Source organism: Leptodactylus fuscus, chromosome 1, assembly GCF_031893055.1.
Source record: "Leptodactylus fuscus isolate aLepFus1 chromosome 1, aLepFus1.hap2, whole genome shotgun sequence".
NCBI classification, from domain to species: Eukaryota; Metazoa; Chordata; class Amphibia; order Anura; family Leptodactylidae; genus Leptodactylus; species Leptodactylus fuscus.
In genome coordinates, this window is record NC_134265.1 from 343,472,505 (window position 1) to 343,493,453 (window position 20,949).

General features: G+C 46.1%; 2 protein-coding genes across 2 annotated transcripts in view; both read left to right on the forward strand.

Annotated features, from left to right (window-relative positions):
• LOC142187260 (uncharacterized) overlaps window positions 1-20,949 on the forward strand; it is a 248,897-nt gene that overhangs the window by 66,918 nt on the left and 161,030 nt on the right. The window lies entirely within an intron of this gene.
• LOC142196839 (uncharacterized) overlaps window positions 1-20,949 on the forward strand; it is an 81,631-nt gene that overhangs the window by 32,789 nt on the left and 27,893 nt on the right. The window contains exons 7-10 of the mRNA XM_075267195.1: window positions 3,441-3,560; window positions 7,436-7,521; window positions 9,196-9,301; window positions 14,738-14,860. Of these exons, the coding sequence (XP_075123296.1) occupies window positions 3,441-3,560; window positions 7,436-7,521; window positions 9,196-9,301; window positions 14,738-14,860 (435 nt within the window). The remainder of the gene's footprint in view (window positions 1-3,440; window positions 3,561-7,435; window positions 7,522-9,195; window positions 9,302-14,737; window positions 14,861-20,949) is intronic.

The window sequence follows — 20,949 nt, forward strand, 5'->3', positions numbered from 1 at the left end:
CTTTTGGCTCATAAGCTGTAAATCTGGGGTGTCCCCTGATATTCGCTCGCACAGCTTATATATTCCTTTCCTGCCGCAGCCAGTTCTGTTCTAATGATTTGGCGATTTTGGGATTTTTCTGTCTTCACATTGCTAGAAGCTATAATTTCTTTATTTTTCTGGTGACGCGGCCATATAAGGGCTTGTTGTTTGCGGGATGAGATTCATTTTTTAATGACACCATCTTTGGGTGCCTACAACTTATTGAATACATTTTTATTAACTCTTTCTTGCTGGATTTAAAAGAAAAAAAAAAATCAATCCTGGCATTGAGTTTTACCTTTTACATTTTTCGCCATGCAGCGTACAGTATAAGTAACATGTGACTTTTATTCTTCGGGTCGGTACGGTTATGGCGATACCTCATTTATGTTATTTTTTTTTATGCGATACTAAGTCTGCAGAACAAAAACACATTTGGGGACATAAAACAATGTTTTTTGCATCGCCATCTTCTGAGAGGCGTAACATTTTTATTTTTCGGTTGACAGTGTTGGTTGAGGGCTTATTTTTTGCAGGACAACGTGCGCTTTTTATTGGTACTATTGTGGGTGCATATGACTTTTTGATCACTTTTTATAGCATATTTTGTAAGATGAGATGGCGAAAAATCATTACTTCTGGCGAGTTTTTTTCGGGGGTTTTTTCCGACGTTCACCATGTACATTAAATATTATTACACTTTTATTGTACAGATTGTTACGGAAGCGGTGATACCAAATATGCATTGTTTTTATTAATTTTGAAAGTTTTTTTTTAATATAATTCATTTTCTATAGAAAAAAAGAGATTTTGGGGCTTTATAACTTTATTACTTTTTTTTTTATACACTTTATTTTATTTTTTCACTTTTTTTTTTTTTTACTTTTTCATGTGTCCCTTTAGGACACTTGAATCAGTTGATGCTTTGATGAAAGCATCAACTGATTCTGCACAGTAGCTTGCAAGACACGAGCATTCAGTGTCCTGCAAGCTACAGAGGAAGTGAGACACATCGCTCACTTCCTCCACCGCCCGGGCAGGATCACCAGGTAAGTAGGGGGCTCCGGTAGTCTGGGGTCACTGGCCAGACCCCAGACTACCTTTTACTGCTATCGGCACCCCCTGATCTCGCCGCGGGGGGTGCCGATCGGGTTAAATCTGCGGCGGATCTTTGGAGGAAGGGGTTAGGTGTTACTAACTAACTGCCCCCCCCCCCGCACCCCTCCCCCCGCCAGGAAGGTACCGAAAGACCGGACGTATTTTGACAATAGTCCGGTCTTTAGGTACCAGGACCGCAGGCCGTAAATTTACGTACGGCGGTCCTTATGTGGTTAAAGAACCACTCCAATAAAAAAGTTTATTCTTCTATGAGATATCTGTTCAGCCCCTATATTTTGTGATATTAATATTTCCCTAGCTCCTCTTTCATGGTACCATGCTGACTTCTTGTGAGCAGGGGCGGATCCAGGGCCGGGCGAGCCGGGCAACCGCCCGGGGCCCCGCGCTTAGCGGATCCCGGCTTGCGTGTGTAGGCACGATGACGTCATCACGCTTACACACGCAAGCCGGGCCGCAGCTAAGCAGGAGCTGAGCTGTCACAGCTCCTGCATCGCGTATGTGACTGGAGAGAGGAGTGTCGGGGGAACGATGGAAGGTGAGTGATGGAGGGTGAGTGTAAGTGTTTGTTTTGTATTAAATATTAAGGTGGAACATAATGAAGGGGGCCCATGAAACTGGGGGGCAAATGAAGGGGAGGGGGGAATGGCATGACACTGGGGAAGATGAAGGGGGTGGGGAGAGAACGGCATGAAACTGGGGACAGAGATGAGGGGGCCCAATGAAACTGGGGGGCAAATGAAGGGGAGGGGGGAACAGTATGACACTGGGGCAGATGGAGGGGGGGAGAACAGCATGACAATGGGGCAGATGGAGGGGGGAGAACGGCATGACACTGGGGCAGACGAAGGGGGAGAACGGCATGACACTGGGGCAGATGAAGGGGGGAGAACGGCATGACACTGAGGCAGATGAAGGGGGGGGAGAACAGCATGACACTGGGGCAGATGAAGGGGGAGAACGGCATGACACTGGGGCAGATGGAGGGGGGAGAACGGCATGACACTGTGGCAGATGAAGGGGGAGAACGGCATGACACTGGGGCAGATGGAGGGGGGAGAACAGCATGACACTGGGGCAGATGAAGGGGGGAGAACGGCATGACACTGGGGCAGATGAAGGGGGGAGAACGGCATGACACTGGGGCAGATGAAGGGGGAGAGAACAGCATGACACTGGGGCAGATGAAGGGGGGAGAACGGCATGACACTGGGGCAGATGGAGGGGGGAGAACGGCATGACACTGTGGCAGATGAAGGGGGGAGAACGGCATGACACTGGGGCAGATGAAGGGGGGAGAACGGCATGACACTGGGGCAGATGAAGGGGGGAGAACGGCATGACACTGGGGCAGATGAAGGGGGAGAGAACGGCATGACACTGGGGCAGATGAAGGGGGGAGAATAGCATGACACTGTGGCAAATGAAGGGGGGGGAGAACGGCATGACACTGAGGCAGATGAAGGGAGGAGAATAGCATGACACTGGGGTGGATGGAGGGGGGAGAACAGCATGACACTGGGGCAGATGAAGGGGCGAGAACGGCATGACACTGGGGCAAATGAAGGGGGAGAGAACAGCATGACACTGGGGCAAATGAAGGGGGGGAGAACGGTATGACATTGAGGCAGATGAAGGGGGGGGATGGCATGACACTGGGGCAGAGACGGGGGGGACATGAAACTGTGGGCAGATAAAGGGGGAGAATGGCATGAAACTGGGGACAGAGATAGAGGGGGGGACATGAAAATAGGGGTAGATAAAGGGTGTATATGAAAATGGGGAGAGATGGAGGGGGGACATATAATTTACGGGTGACTGAAGGAGGATTATACTGTGTGGAATCACATGAAAAATTAATGAGAATGGGCAGAGTCAACATAAAAGTGGGCGGGTCCTAATTTGCTGCGGCGCGCTGCGCGTAGGGCCCTGCCAAAGTCAATTGCCCAGGGCCCCGCAAACCCTGGATCCGCCACTGCTTGTGAGTGACTGGTGAATTTGTTGTAGGTAGGGGGTAGCACTATGACCCACTACCTCCTGCCTACTGAATTTTTATATATTTATTTTTACTCCTCCCTCGATGTTGCATGGCCTGAAGCAGCATCAGGAGAAGCGCGTTAAAGAGGTGAACAGGAGATGCACTACAAATATGGCCCTCAGTCAAAACATGGTACTGATAAGTAATGCATGGTTAGACTAACCAGCCAATTGATAAAGCAGTTGGAGTGCGTCTGTAAGGCCATATTAATAAGTATACAATTATTTTATTCACATACAATTATAAACTGCTATTTCTTCCTCAGGGGGAACCTCATGAAGTCATTCAGAGACAGGATTGTTACCTGAAATTTACTGGAGTAAATAGACTGATCACTCATCTTGATGCATTTATTTCATCCTTAAGGAAAATAGAAATTCAGAAAGTGAGTTATTTTCTATTAATACTTACAGATCTATTCCTACTTCAGTAAAGCTACTGTCTGTATAAATCACTGTACTCTATTGCATCTAAAACATTTGGCATTATTAATAGAGATGAGCGAACACTGTTCAATCAAATAGATATTCGATCGAATATCAGGCCATTCGAGGTATTCGATTACAATCAAATACCACGAGGAAAACGCACTAAAAATTCGTATCCCCTCCCACCTTCCCTAGGAGAGCTTAGCGCAAACTCAGCTCTGGTATACATCTCCGGTGTAGCAGTGCTGGCCATGCGCTCAGTTCGGCTGCATCTCTGGAGCCAGCTCTGCTTCATCCCCAGCCGCAAAATTACAGGCGTAAAATAACGCGCGTTATACGATCATAATCCCCATTCAAATCAATGGGATCTTTTTTGAGCGTGCAAAATCTGACAAGCGTATGCGTGCCAGATAGCGCGCCAGTTTTCTCCGTGTGAACTGCCCCTAAAAACAATGTGAAATGACTGCATCTGGTTTTTATAGAGCTGGGACATCACCGGGGCAGCTGGCTGCTGATTAGCTGCACAAGTGGCATTATGGGTGATCCCATGTTCCCAGAGTTCTCTGCCCCTTGTCCTAACATGTTGCAGCAGCTATTTTATTAAAAAATGTGATTTGATGCATCGAAACATGAAGAAATCCGGATTCTGGGCAAATCAAAGATTCCTGAAATTCGCATTGAATTTCACTTCTGCAGCATCAATTTGCTCATCCCTAGATATGACCTATATTTTGACGCTCTATGACAACCTTGAAAATAACGATCATGTCAATAGCCCCTATTCACTGACCATGAAATTAAAAGCTGCCATGTAACATTTTGGTTAGTATCTGCTTGATGACCATTTGCCATTTACTGCCCCTTCATTACCTTTTCTCACAGAACACTAAAGGCGGTATAAATGGCAATTTATCAAGGGGACAATAAAGGGGCAATAAGTGGGAAAAGTGTACCAGGGTGGCATTTAATTTGCTGCCCATTTACTATTATCCTCTTTAGACCATCAGGTCCAGCATACAACAACCTAAAGCCCGAAGTCTGTAATTGATTAGGACTTTTCTCTATTAGACAGCTACTGTGCCTTCCACACACATTGCTGCACTTACTGGTGCAAACTGAGGAAGATAGGTTTTTTGCACTGTATTCTTCCTGTCTTCTATCCAGGCACCAGGTGGGTTCGGTGGCTTGTCAGTGAGAAGTAGCTACTTGGGATAGCTAGTAGTGTAGGTAGGCACTCACTATCTACACCTCACCCATTTGTGCCTCCCTTTTTGTGTGGTTTCTGGTGTCCTGTGCAACTGAAAATGTCGCCATAGTAATGGACTCCCTGAGAAATGTGTCCATGCAAATGTGGCAGCAGGCAGTATATTTGCATATACACCTACTGTAGTGCATCAGTTTACAATACAAGGTATACAGCAACCAATACTATCCAAGAATTGGTGGGTAAGGCTAGGTTCACATCTACTTAAGGGTAAGTTCACACAGAGTTTTTTGGATTGGAACCTGAGGCGGCCTCCACCTCAGTTTCCAATCCATAAAACGTGTCGTGGAACTCAAAGCTGGTGCACGGCACCAGCATCCAGCTGAATGGGCCTAATCCAGAGGAGGGCGTGTCTTCAGAACACCTCACTTCTTTTTTCCGGGAGCCAGAAGGAACAGCTCCCGGAAAAACCGCCTGCGCGGCTCCCATTGATTTCAATGGGACCCATCTTTTTCGTCAGGGTTTTGAGGCAGATATGGCCTCAAAACCCTTACCAAAAAATTCCATGTGAACTTACCCTCACAATTCACTGAAAGGAGTAATTGTGTATTACTCTTCTCAGTGAATTGTTAGATTATTTGAGTAATTGGTCTCACAGTGAAAATAGGTTCCCTGTCTTCCGTACCAGCGGCACAATGTGGGGTACTTTCTGCCCTGTGTGCTGGTAGGACAGGCGGAATTTTAATTAGCCAGTATTTACGTCACATGGCTTGGCTCCTTTAAGAGGGCACAGATACCTCCCCCCCTTCCAGATCTGGTGACACAAGGAGAGCTGAGACACCACGATCTGAGGAGATTCAATCTGACAGCCTGGAGGTTGACCAGACCTTATTAAGGAATAGTGGACTGTCTCAAGGCGTCCTGAGGACTTTAGCCAGCGCCAGAGCCGACTCTACAAATAAGAATTACCATAGAATCGGTAATATTTTTAACACTTGGTGCACGAATCACGAAGTGGACTCCTCCGATCCCCCGGTGAGGGCTATCCTGGATTTCCTGCAGGATGGCCTAGACAGAGGGCTTTCTGCTTCTACCCTGAAGGTACATGTAGCCACTTTTTCCGCCTATCTGGGGAGGCGTTTGTCTCAGGATCCTTTAGTGGGCACCTTTATTAAAGAGACAACTAGCCTGAGACCAGCAGTAGCTGCTCCTGTCCACCAGTGGGACCTCAGCACGGTCCTAACGGCACTTTGTATCGCTTATTTCGAACCCCTGGAGGAGGTGGATCTGAAATGGCTGACCTGCAAGGTGACATTCCTCCTCACTTCAGCGAAGAGAGTGGGAGAACTTCAAGCACTCTCCTCGGAGGCTCCATCCATTGCCTTCTTTGAAGACCGCATACAGCTGAGATTCCTGCCAGGATTTAGACCTAAAGTTTCATCCAGGGCAAATATAGGGCAGCTAATTTGCTTACCAGTGTTCTACCCGTCTCCCACTTCTCCTGAGGAAGAAAGGTGGCACAGCTTGGATCTGGACAGGAATCTCCATATCTACCTATAGCGTACTCACGCCTTTAGGAAATCAGAGAACCTGCTGATGAATTACATAGGCGGTCATAAAGGCCGCAAGGCTTCCAAGGCAACCATGCCACGCTGGGTGAAGGAAGCGATTAAAACCGCATTCACAAGTCAGGGTTTACCTTCGCCCACTGTCCTAAGAGCCCACTCAACGCGGGCAGTGTCAACCTCGTGGACGGAAGACAAGGCTCTGCCTTGGATCAGATATGTGCAGCAGCTTCCTGGTCCTCTGAGTCGACCTTCGTAAAACATTACCGACTTAAGCAGTATTTCTCGGAGGCTACTGTCTTTGGCCGCACTGTGTTACACTCAGCTTGTGTTTAAGTGCCCACCCTTAGGGGAAATTACTCGCTATCTCTCAACATTGTGCCGCTGGTACGGAAGACAGGGAACAAAGGATTATGAAGATAATCTTGTTTACCTTAGTCCTAACAGCGGCACAAGGCTCCCCCCCCAATATTACTTTTCTATTTTGTATAGAGTGATTACTTGTTATTGACACGCAGGGGGGGGGGGGGGGTATCTGTGCCCTCATAAAGTAGCCATGCCATGTGAAGTAAATACTGGCTAATTAAAATTCCGCCTGTCCTACCAGCACACAGGGGCAGAAAGTACCCCACATTGTGCCACTGTTAGGACTAAGGGAAACAAGATTATCTCCATAATCCTTTGTTCACATCTAAGTCAAAGTCTCTGTAGGAGGCTATCTTTCAGATCCTACCGAAAATCGGTGGAGAGAAACGTCCTGCACAATTTCAGTATAAAAACAGCAGAAACTTGACGGGTTAACAGCTGTTTTAGTGGCAGGCTCTTCATCGTTCGGGTCCCTAGCCTAACGCTAAAGCCATAATGTTTTTTCTTTGTTCAGGTAACCATCACATAAAGTTACAGCAATTTAATAATCCAGAGAAAAGTAAATCATGTTATATGTAAGATCCTGCCATCTGTTATATAGAGTAGTTTTACAGTAAAATACAGCATAGAATTAAATATAGATTAAAGCTTCCATTTGAATGTAACATTCTTCTTTTTTTTTTCCCTACATATGCAGTTGCAAAACATGTTGACACCAAAGACGACTGAAGGCTTGTCAGCATCAGATACCAAAGAAATAATTAAAATGTATAAAAATCGAGAGTAAGTATTGTATTATCTTGTAGTTTATTACATTGTTTGATTCTCGCTGAATAATTCCCCTGAGTTAATAACGCCCCATGTGCCTCCTTAAATCAATAATGCCCGAGTGCCACCTAAAATTAATATTGCCCAATTTCCCTATTATTAATTATACCCTCTTATGTCTCCTTCTATAAATTATGACCCAGGTGCCTCTTACATAAATGCCCCTCTTGTATTAATAATGCCTATTACTGACCCCTTTGTATTAAAGGGGTTGTCCAGGAAGTCGACAAATCACAGTGCAGGTGGAGTAGGTGAAACATGAAAAAATCAAACTCCGGCTGGGTTCACACCAGCGCTTGGGCTCCATTCAGGGATTCTTTCCCTCATTCTACTTGAAAAATACGGAAAGAAAAGTCCTGCAAGTAGGACTTTTCCCTCTGAATGGAAACCCGGCGGTCCCCATTATAGTTTATGGTGTCTATGTGGACCTGAAAAACTGAAGCCGAGCACTAGTGTGAACCCTGCGTTACTTATCTCCAGAGCTCTGGTGTCTGCCACTACTGTCTGTTTCAACACAAGTCACATGTGACTGCTGAGGCCATTAGGGGCCTCAGCATTGGCAGGAAAGGACCCAGTGATGTATATGAGTAGCATCACCGAGTCCTTTCCAGCCATCGCTGAGGCCAATCACGGGCAGGACTTTTTGCAGGGAAGTGGTGTGCATGTGCCCGAACAGACAGTAGCAGAAGGCTGTGGACATCGGCAGCACAGGGACAAGTGAGTATTTTTTTAATGTTTTAAAAAAGTTGATGCTCACCTACCTCCGATCTCCCGAGGACGAGCCTCCGCCGCTGGTACTGCAGTAGCTTACTTGAAGTATAAGGACTTCTGCGTCCTGGCACGGATTCTCAGGACAGTGACATCATCACAAAGACATCTGTGCCGAGACACAGATGTCTTAAGGCAGCTTGTAGGCCACCAAAGACCTGAAGTGGCTTGTGGCTTATGAGCTATTTACTAGCAGAGAAGTAAGCTAGTGGCTTACTTCTCTACTATGTATTTCAACTGCATCAGTGTCATACAGACGCCAATGCAGTTGATGTGTGAGATTAACCAAGATTGCAACGTCCCCGAGGTGGCCCCCCTAAGTCAGTGCCCCCCCCCCCCCCCTGAATCAGTGGGCCCTGAGGCCGCTGGCCTTCCTGCCCTCCCGTGAGCTATGCCCCCGGTAGTCTGGATTACATGACATTATTAAGCAATTTTAGGTCAACTCAAAACAATTACATTACAAAATAGTAATAACACTTCATTAAAGCCCTATTAAAAACATTACATGTTTACTCCACTTTCCCTCTTTTAAGAACCTCTGCAAAAAAACACTATGCCTGAATGGTAGTAGGCATTGGGAGGCATGGTGGGCTTGGGAGGCATTTTTTATGTAGATTTTGAGGCAGATTCTGCCTGAAATTCTGCCTGCAAAAAATTCTGTGAATTTCCCATTACTGGAAGATTGCTAGACATACAAGGGGGAATTAGCTCTATACTGAGATACTGCAAAACAAGGGACTCATTACTGTTCCTGTACATGGGCCATTAGTGTGTGTTGCCCCTGGTACCGTTGTTATTGTCTAAAACAAGATTTCTAGGAATACATTGAATACATTGTCACATTCCTTTTTTCACGTTCAGACTGAAAGCCACCCGGGAAAATGTACTGATTTACGACTATGACAATCTGATGACTGCTCTGAATAAGAAACTGAAGGCAGTTTATGCAAGTAAGCTTGAAAATGAGGTGGGTGTAATATTTCTAAATTATACATTTACCACTTACTTTATTCCAGAAACTGAATAAGTTCCATATCATCAAGATCTGTGCCAAAATTGTGCAAAATTGTGCAAAAATGTGAGATATTTGTCTTTTCTCTCCAAAACTAGTAGGAAAAGTAAGAACTACAAAAGTACTTTTTCTTAAGCCATCGCAATGACATGTATTAGGAGGTTTCCCCTCCTACAGTGTTGGCCAAAAGTATTGGCACCCCTGCAATTCTGTCAGATAATACTCAGTTTCTTCCAGAAAATGATTGCAATCACAAATTCTTTGGTATTATTATCTTCATTTAATTTGTCTTCAATGGAAAACCACAAAAAGAATTGTCAAAAAGCCAAATTGGATATAATTCCACACCAAACATAAAAAAGGGGTGGACAAAAGTATTGGCACCTTTTGAAAAATCATGTGACGCTTCTCTAATTTGTGTAATTAACAGCAACTGTTACTTACCTGAGGCACCTAACAGGTGGTGGCAATAACTAAATCGCACTTGCAGCCAGTTGAAATGGATTAAAGTTGACTCAACCTCTGTCGTGTGTCCTTGTGTGTACCACATTGAGCATGGAGAAAAGAAAGAAGACCAAAGAACTGTCTGAGGACTTGAGAAGCAAAATTGTGAGGAAGCATGAGCAATCTCAAGGCTACAAGTCCATCTCCAAAGACCTGAATGTTCCTGTGTCTACCGTGCGCAGTGTCATCAAGAAGTTTAAAGCCCATGGCATTGTGGCTAACCTCCCTAGATGTGGACAGAAAAGAAAAATTGACGAGAGATTTCAATGCAAGATTATGCGGATGGTGGATAAAGAACCTCGACTAACATCCAAACAAGTTCAAGTTGCCCTGCAGTCCGAGGGTACAACAGTGTCACCCCGTACTATCCAGTGTCAGCATCTGAATGAGAAGGGACTGTATGGTAGGAAACCCAGGAAGACCCCACTTCTTACCCAGAGACAGAAAAAAGCCAGGCTGGAGTTTGCCAAAACTTACCTGAGAAAGCCAAGAACATTTTGGAAGAATGTTCTCTGGTCAGATGAGACAAAAGTAGGAAAAGGCCTCAACACAGAGTTTACAGGAAAAAAAAAAAAAAGAGGCCTTCAAAGAAAAGAACATGGTCCCTACAGTCAGACATGGTGGAGGTTCTCTGATGTTTTGGGGTTGCTTTGCTGCCACTGGCACTGGACTGCTTGACCGTGTGCATGGCATTATGAAGCCTGAAGACTACCAACACATTGTGCAGCATAATGTAGGGCCCAGTGTGAGAAAGCTGGGTCTCCCTCAGAGGTCATGGGTCTTCCAACAGGACAATGACCCAAAACACACTTCAGGTCAGCACTAGAAAATGGTGGTGAGAGAAAGCCCTGGAGACTTGTAAAGTGGCAGCAATGAGTCCAGCCCTGAATCCCATAGAACACCTGTGGGGGAGGGGGAGAGATCTCTTGATGGCAGTTTGGAGAAGGCCCCCTTCACATCTCAGGGACCTGGAGCAGTTTGCCAAAGAAGAACGGTCTAAGATTCCAGCAGAGCCTTGTAAGAAACTCATTGCTGGTTACCGGAAGCGGTTGTGCGCAGTTATTGTGTCTAAAGGTTGTGCTACCAAGTATTAGGCTGAGGGGGCCAATACTTCTGTCCGGCCCATTTTTTGAGTTTTGTGAAAAATGATCAATGATTTGACTTTTTTTTTCATTCTCTTTTGTGTTTTTTCATTGCAAGCAAAATAAATGAAGATATTAATACCAAAGAGTTTGTGCTTGCAATCATTTTCTGGAAGAACCTGAGTATTATCTGACAGAATTGCAGGGGTGCCAATACTTTTGGCCAACACTGTACCATAGGGACAGGAAAAAGCATTGAATATATATATATATATATATATATATATATATATATATATATATATATTTAGCTCCACTTCCAATAGTTCAACAGTTGTTTCCTGTCTTTCATGGTAAGCGAGGAATCCATCCTAGGACTCATCCTTCTCACCCAGCATTACTCTGGCTATTCCACGTTGCCTTAAGAAAGGCTATTCGTCTCCTACCTTTCGTCGTCTTCTCCAGTGCCGCCTCGTCTTCTTCAGCAGCATCATCATCTTCAGCCTCTTCTTCTGGCGGTGGCTTGTAACTTCTAGGCCTTGGGCCTTGGGCAGAGCAGACTGCGCATGCCCACAGGCCACGAGAAAATGGCTGCTTGCACAGTATTGTAAGCGCCCATTTTCTGGTGGCCTATGAGCATGCGCAGTCTGTTCTGCCCAAGGCCCAAGGCCTAGAAGATACAAGCCACCAGCGGAAGAAGAGGCTGAAGATGACGCTGCTGAAGAAGAGGAGGTGGCGCTGGGGAGAGTTCTCTCACAGCATTACGGATGCCCCCAGTGCTGTCTGAGTCCTGGGGATCACCCCCAGTGCTGCGAGAGAGCTAATTTGCATACCGACAAGAACCGGGATTGTAGGCGAACGGCGGCGCGGAGAAGATGACGAAAGGTAGAAGACGAATAGCCTTTCTTAAGGCTATTCCAATGTGGTAGCTAAAAAAAAATAGTGTCTGAGTGATAGGACCCCTTTAAGGTGGTTAAATCTGCCCAATTAAAGGGTGGCATGTGTGACAGATCACTGGCCTCAGATTCTAACAAAGGAGAGATTCTATCCGATTCTGATTCATCTTTTGAATTATCTGGTTGTCCTCTCTGTCAGTCAGAAGATACGGAGTCCCTCCTTAAGACTATTTCCTTACCATGAATATTGAGGATGCTAAGGAGCCTCTGTCAGTACAAGATCAGATGTTCCAGTTCTTGGGGGATAGGTGGTGAAGAGTCTTCCCTATCCATTCTAATATTAAGACATTAAATACTAAAGAGTGGAAGGCGCAAGAAAGAAAAATATCAATTTCAGAATTTTTTTTTTTCTGTAGCTTGTGAGCCCCATATAGAGATCACAATGTACTTTTTTTTCCTATCAGTATGTCTTTATAGAATGGGAGGAAATCCACACAAACTCCTTACAGATGTTGTTCCTGGTGGGCTTCAAACCCAGGACTCCAGCGCTGCAAGGTTGCAGTGCTAACCACTGAGCCACCTTGTTGCCCCAGTTTCAGAATCTTTTAAAATGAAGTACCCATTTACAGAAGAAGATACTGAATTCTTGGATAAAATGCTGTAAAAGGAAGTTCCAATAACTAGCATATCAAAAAAGTTCTCCCTACCCTTTGAACATACAGGATTACTTAAAGGGATCCTAGCAACTGTTTAAGTGGCCATTTTCTTGTGGCTGGCGGGTATACGCAGTCGGCTTTACCCTAGGCCTGAAGCCTAGAAGTTTGAAGCCTACACGTGAAGAGGATGTGTGAAGAGGACGTTCCTGAAGAAGATGGAGGCGGCGCTGGAGAGTTGTCTTGCAGCATTGGGGATGCCCCCAGGGTTGTTTGAGCGCTGGGGCCCGCCTCCAGTGCTGCGAGAGAATTGATTTGCATACCGATGAAAACCGGGATTTATACCGATCGGCGGTACAGAGAAGACATCTAAAGGTAGGAGAAGAATATTCTTTCTTATAAGGCTATTCTGACGTGTTAGTGAGAAAAAATTTGAGTTTTAATGATAGGATCCCTTTAAGACTAAAGGGACAGAACTTACAACAGTATATTTTACCAGGTCCCAAGTGCCACGATTAGAGATGAGTGAATCGAAGCTGACGAAGTGGAATTTGATCCGAATTTCAGGAAATTTGATTAGCATTGAATCCAGATTTCCTCACACTCCGTGGTAACAAATTGCACAGCTCCAATCAGGGGTTTTAACCCTTTGAATATCGCAGTCAAACATGGGGTTCCACCATGCTACATATTCCCCTCGGCACGAGATCAGGGAGTGCCTTTGCGATTAAATAAAAAAATATTGATACTCACCTGTCCTGGTCTCAGCATCCACTCCGGAGCTCTTCCGGTCGGTGACTGGAAACATTTGGGGGTCCCTATATATAATAAAACCCCTGAGATGCTGTGATCATGTTTGACAGTGGCATCTCGGGGGTTAACACCCACATTTGGAGCTCAGCTCCGACTGGGAATGTTAGAGGACAGTGTCAGCCATTACATACAGCTGACACCTGCAAAGCAGGGTGCGCACACAGTTTCTGGTTTAAAGGAAATAGTACAGTGCTGTACTATTAGGGCAGATGTCGGGAAGGGGTCAACGCGATTTGCTGCAAATTAATTCGGGAAATTTGCTCATCTCTAGCTACGATGTTACCTCAATAATGGACCATTTCATCCTATCAAATGCCTTTTTGACATCCATAAATAACAACATCATAGAAATTATCTGAATGTGGCTCATATTTACCCTGGATCAGTTATTTGCGTATTCTTTTCCCAGAATTCCTAGTAGAGCATGCATGGTCTGTGAAACTCTACACACCTCAAGATGGCCTGGAATGGCAACATCTCCATAAGGAGACATAGTACCCCTTCTGAGACATAACTATGGCAATAACCTCAAAACAGTTATCTGCAGATGGGTCTCCCTTCCTTTCAGAATAAATGTTCTGGTTTGGCTTTTACCCCTCACTGTTCCATGCTGTACAAAACATAAACTGAACATAAACATAAAAGGAAGTCTATGTAAGAGGGATGGGGGAGGGGAAATTCAGGTTCAATTGCAGATATTAACAAAAGATGTTTCCAACTCACGTTCCTGGAGACAGCCAATGCACGGAAAATCGTCACGGCCCGAAGACATATGTCCAAGAAATTCAAAGTGTAAAAAGTCCAGCAAAAACTTCTTCCATAAAATTTAACTTTTAATGAAAATACAATTTAAAATTAAGCAAGCATTATGCATAGATGGAATTATGCAGTGCAGCCACATGAGTGACTAGCTAGCTTACACGTTTCGGAATGGAAACTTCCTTAGTCGTAGCCTAGTGCTATCTGTTTCATTTTTATTTATTTGCTTATTGCTTTTTAAAAAAACCCATTCAATTATTTTTGGATTTTAAATTTCAAGTCATTGTAGATATAATCAGTGTTAGGCTTATATCAGACATACAGAGATGTGGTGCAAACCAGCCAGATATAGAAATAGACTTGACAGACTGGTTAGAAGGGCCAGCTCTGTCCTGGGGAGCCCCCTGGACCCAGTACAGGTGGTGGGTGACAGAAGGATACTGTTGAGCTCCATGCTGGAGAATAACTCCAACCCCATGTATGAGACTGTGACAGCACTGGGCAGTACTGTCAGCGACCGACTGCTTCACCCTAAGGGAGAGAAGGGACACTATTTTTTTTTCTTTGTAATATTACTGTAATACTACTGTGTTATCTACGCTGCTGTAACACACTGAATTTTCGCATGGTGGGACTATTAAAGGATGATCTTATTAAAACATGTTCTATGATTAACTTTAACAGGTAGCAGTTTCCTTTGGTGAAGAGATAACAGAAGCACAACGAAAATGGGATTTAAATGAAAATAAGATAACTTCACTTGGTTTGTTCAACCCATACTACGCTGGAAATCACCGCTCAGATACGGTAACTAATATATACAGAAACATGATAGCACATACTTGCATTTTGAGACTGTACATTCTGAGAGTATTGATCACATATTCAGAATGTTTCTAATGGTACATAAGTAGAGAAGTAGAGATGAACTTTCCAAATAAAATCACAGGGATCTGATGGACTTCCTTATAATTCCATGCAAGCAGCCCTCATGACGGGGGACAGCCAATCATGAGGGACCATAGACAATATAAAAAGCTTAGAAACAAAGAGGAAGGTGTCCATTTTTTGGAGAAAGATTAGAAAGATATAGTAAGTAGAGATGAGTGAACAGTGTTCTATCGAACTCATGTTCGATCGGATATTAGGCTGTTCGGCATGTTCGAATCAAATCGAACACCGCGTGGTAAAGTGCGCCATTACTCGATTCCCCTCCCACCTTCCCTGGCGCCTTTTTTGCTCCAATAACAGCGCAGGGTAGGTGGGACAGGAACTACGACACCGGTGACGTTGAGAAAAGTAGGCAAAACCCATTGGCTGCCGAAAACATGTGACCTCTAATTTAAAAGAACAGCGACGCCCAGCTTCGCGTCATTCTGAGCTTGCAATTCACCGAGGACGGAGGTTTCCGTCCAGTTAGCTAGGGCTTAGATTCTGGGTAGGCAGGGACAGGCTAGGATAGGAAGGAGAAGACAACCAACAGCTCTTGTAAGAGCTAAATTCCAGGGAGAAGCTTGTCAGTGTAACGTGGCACTGACGGGCTCAATCGCCGCAACCCAGCTTTCCGCGGATCCTGAATGGAATACGCTGACAGTGTATTCCCGTATACCCGATATATACCCCCGATACCTGTTCCAACGGTGTGCCCCCCACCTTCACCCCAGAAATACACTGCAAGTCCCCTAGCAATAGAATTGGGGCTATATACACCCACTATTTTTGCTACTGCCATATAGTGCCATTGTCTCACTGGGAATTCAAAGAATATATTGGGGTTACGTGCACCCACAATTTTTGCTACTGGTATATAGTGCCATTGTCTGACTGGGAATTCAAAGAATATATTGGGGTTACAAATACCCTCATTTCTTGCTACTGGTATATAGTGCCATTGTCTGACTGGGAATTCAAAGAATATATTGGGGTTACAAATACCCTCATTTCTTGCTACTGCCATATAGTGCCATTGTCTGACTGGGAATTCAAAGAATATATTGGGGTTACAAATACCCTCATTTCTTGCTACTGCCATATAGTGCCAGTTTCTAACTGGTAATTCAAAGAATATATTGGGGTTATAAATACCCTCATTTCTTGCTACTGCCATATAGTGCCATTGTCTGACTGGGAATTCAAAGAATATATTGGGGTTACAAATACCCTCATTTCTTGCTACTGCCATATAGTGCCAGTTTCTAACTGGTAATTCAAAGAATATATTGGGGTTACAAATACCCTCATTTCTTGCTACTGGTATATAGTGCCAGTTTCTGACTGGGAATTCAAAGAATATATTGGGGTTATAAATACCCTCATTTCTTGCTACTGCCATATAGTGCCATTGTCTGACTGGGAATTCAAAGAATATATTGGGGTTACGTGCACCCACAATTTTTGCTACTGGTATATAGTGCCATTGTCTGACTGGGAATTCAAAGAATATATTGGGGTTACAAATACCCTCATTTCTTACTACTGCCATATAGTGCCAGTTTCTGACTGGTAATTCAAAGAATATATTGGGGTTACGTGCACCCACAATTTTTGCTACTGGTTTATAGTGCCATTGTCTGACTGGGAATTCAAAGAATATATTGGGGTTACGTGCACCCACAATTTTTGCTACTGGTATATAGTGCCGTTGTCTGACTGGGAATTCAAAGAATATATTGGGGTTACGTGCACCCACAATTTTTGCTACTGGTATATAGTGCCATTGTCTGACTGGGAATTCAAAGAATATATTGGGGTTACAAATACCCTCATTTCTTGCTACTGCCATATAGTGCCAGTTTCTGACTGGTAATTCAAAGAATATATTGGGGTTACGTGCACCCACAATTTTTGCTACTGGTTTATAGTGCCATTGTCTGACTGGGAATTCAAAGAATATATTGGGGTTACAAATACCCTCATTTCTTGCTACTGGTATATAGTGCCATTGTCTGACTGGGAATTCAAAGAATATATTGGGGTTACAAATACCCTCATTTCTTGCTACTGCCATATAGTGCCAGTTTCTGACTGGTAATTCAAAGAATATATTGGGGTTACGTGCACCCACAATTTTTGCTACTGGTTTATAGTGCCATTGTCTGACTGGGAATTCAAAGAATATATTGGGGTTACAAATACCCTCATTTCTTGCTACTGCCATATAGTGCCAGTTTCTGACTGGTAATTCAAAGAATATATTGGGGTTATAAATACCCTCATTTCTTGCTACTGCCATATAGTGCCATTGTCTGACTGGGAATTCAAAGAATATATTGGGGTTACAAATACCCTCATTTCTTGCTACTGGTATATAGTGCCATTGTCTGACTGGGAATTCAAAGGATATATTGGGGTTACAAATACCCTCATTTCTTGCTACTGCCATATAGTGCCAGTTTCTGACTGGTAATTCAAAGAATATATTGGGGTTACGTGCACCCACAATTTTTGCTACTGGTATATAGTGCCAATTTCTAACTGGGAATTCAAAATGCGCAAGGCTTCCGGAAAGGGACGTGGACGAGGCCGTGGGCGAGGTCGGGGGAATGGTTCTGGGGAGCAAGGTAGCAGTGAAGCCACAGGGCGTCCCGTGCCTACTCCTGTGGGGCAGCAAGCATTGCGCCACTCCACAGTGCCAGGGTTGCTTGCCACATTAACTAAACTGCAGGGTACAAACCTTAGTAGGCCCGAGAACCAGGAACAGGTCTTGCAATGGCTGTCAGAGAACGCTTACAGCACATTGTCCAGCAGCCAGTCAGACTCTGCCTCCTCTCCTCCTATTACCCAACAGTCTTGTCCTCCTTCCTCCCAAAATTCCCAAGCTTCACAGAACAATAACCCCAACTGTCCCTGCTCCCCAGAGCTGTTCTCCACTCCTTTCATTGTCCCTCAACCTGCCCCTCCACGTCACGATTCCACGAACCTAACAGAGGAGCATCTGTGTCCAGATGCTCAAACACTAGAGTCTCCTCCATCTCCGTTCGATTTGGTGGTGGATGACCAGCAACCCACCCTCATCGACGATGATGTGACGCAGTTGCCGTCAGGGCATCCAGTTGACCGGCGCATTGTGCGGGAGGAGGAGATGAGACAGGAGTTGGAAGAGGAAGTGGTGGATGATGAGGACACTGACCCGACCTGGACAGGGGGGATGTCAAGCGGGGAAAGTAGTGTGGATGTTGAGGCAGGTGCAGCACCAAAAAGGGTAGCTAGAGGCAGAGGCAGAGGTCAGCAGCTTAGGCGAAGCCAGGCCACACCCGGAATCTCCCAAGATGTTCCAGTTCGTACCCAGCCCCGAAAAACTCCCACCTCGAGGGCACGTTTCTCGAAGGTGTGGAGTTTTTTCAAGGAATGCGCCGAGGACAGATATAGTGTTGTCTGCACAATTTGCCTCTCGAAATTGATTAGGGGCTCTGAGAAGAGCAACCTGTCCACCACTTCAATGCGCCGTCATTTGGAATCCAAGCACTGGAATCAGTGGCAGGCAGCAACGGCAGGACAAAGGCCGCCTGCCGTTCACGCCCCTGCCACTGCCTCTGCCACTGCCAACTGTGCTGGCGATGCACTCCAGAGGACGAGCCAGGACACCACTTCATCTGCCTCCACCACTTTGTTGACTTCTCCCTCATCCTCCCCTGTTCCTGTCTTATCTCCTTCTCCTGCACCATCAAAGGCACCATCAGGCGCTTCTTTACAACAACCCACCATCTCTCAGACATTGGAGCGGCGGCAGAAATACACTGCTAACCACCCACACGCGCAAGCCTTGAACGCCAACATCGCTAAACTGCTGGCCCAGGAGATGTTGGCGTTCCGGCTTGTTGAAACTCCCGCCTTCCTGGACCTGATGGCAACTGTGGCACCTCGCTATGCCGTCCCTAGCCGTCACTACTTCTCCCGGTGTGCCGTCCCCGCCTTGCACCAGCACGTGTCACTCAACATCAGGCGGGCCCTTAGTTCCGCGCTTTGCACAAAGGTCCACTTGACCACCGACGCGTGGACAAGTGCATGCGGACAGGGACGCTACATTTCACTGGGTGAATGTAGTTGAGGCTGGGACTGCTTCCCAAACTGGCCCGGTGTACCTCGTCTCCCCGCCTAACATTCCTGGCAGGGACACGAGAAGAACACCCCCCTCCTCCTCCTCCTCCTCCACCGCCTCCTCCTCCGCCACCGCCTCCTCCTCCGCTGTTAGATTGACCCCAGCTACGAGTTGGAAACGTTGCAGCACTGGCGTTGGTAGACGTCAGCAGGCTGTGCTGAAGCTGATCAGCTTGGGGGACAGACAGCACACTGCCTCCGAGGTGAGGGATGCCCTCCTCGATGAGACGGCAATATGGTTTGAGCCGCTGCACCTGGGCCCAGGCATGGTCGTTTGTGATAACGGCTGGAACCTGGTAGCAGCTCTGGAGCTTGCCGGACTCCAACATGTTCCATGCCTGGCCCACGTCTTCAACCTAGTGGTGCAACGTTTCCTAAAGAGCTACCCCAATGTTCCAGAGCTACTGGTGAAAGTGCGGCGCATGTGCGCCCACTTTCGCAAGTCGACAGTAGCCGCTGCTAGCTTAAAATCTCTCCAGCAACGCCTGCATGTGCCACAACACCGGCTTTTGTGCGACGTCCCCACACGCTGGAACTCAACGTTTCAGATGTTGAATAGAGTGGTTGAGCAGCAGAGACCTTTGATGGAATACCAGCTACAAAACCCTAGGGTGCCACAAAGTCAGCTGCCTCAGTTTCAAATCCATGAGTGGCCATGGATGAGAGACCTTTGTGACATCCTACGGGTGTTTGAGGAGTCCACAAGGAGGGTGAGCTCGGAGGATGCGATGGTGAGCCTTACAATCCCGCTCTTGTGTGTTCTGAGAGAATCCCTGATTGACATCAGGGATAACTCAGATCACACAGAGGAGTCAGGGATAGCATCCGATCCGTCACAGCTGGAGAGTAGGTCCACACATCTGTCCGCTTCATCGCGTTTAATGGAGGAGGAGGAGGAGGAGGGGGAGGAGGAAGAAGAGTTGTCCGATGATGTGATGGTGATACAGGAGGCTTCCGGGCAACTTCGAATCGTCCCATTGTTGCAGCGCGGATGGGTAGACATGGAGGATGAGGAGGAAATGGAGATTGAACTTTCCGGTGGGGCCAGAGGAGTCATGCCAACTAACACTGTGGCAGACATGGCTGAATTCATGTTGGGGTGCTTTACAACCGACAAGCGTATTGTCAAAATCATGGAGGACAACCAGTACTGGATCTTTGCTATCCTTGACCCCCGGTATAAAAACAACATCTCGTCTTTTATTCCGGTAGAGGGGAGGGCCAATCGCATCAATGCTTGCCACAGGCAATTGGTGCAGAATATGATGGAGATGTTTCCAGCATGTGACGTTGGCGGCAGGGAGGGCAGTTCCTCCAGTAGGCGACCAAGTTCTCACCGGTCCACACAAACGAGGGGCACACTCTCTAAGGTCTGGGACACCTTGATGGCACCCCCTCGCCAAAGTGCCGCCACGGAGGGTCCTAGTGTCACCAGGCGTGAGAAGTATAGGCGCATGTTGCGGGAATACCTTTCCGACCACAGCCCTGTCCTCTCCGACTCCTCTGCGCCCTACACGTATTGGGTGTCGAAGTTGGACCTGTGGCTTGAACTTGCCCTATATGCCTTGGAGGTGCTGTCCTGTCCTGCCGCCAGCGTCCTATCTGAGAGGGTGTTCAGTGCAGCCGGTGGCATCATCACTGACAAGCGCACCCGTCTGTCAGCTGAGAGTGCCGACCGGCTCACTTTGATAAAAATGAACCACCACTGGATAGAGCCTTCATTTTTGTGCCCACCTGTGTAAAGCACCCCAACATGAAACTCCATGTCTGTACTCAACCTCTCCAATTCCTCCGCATCC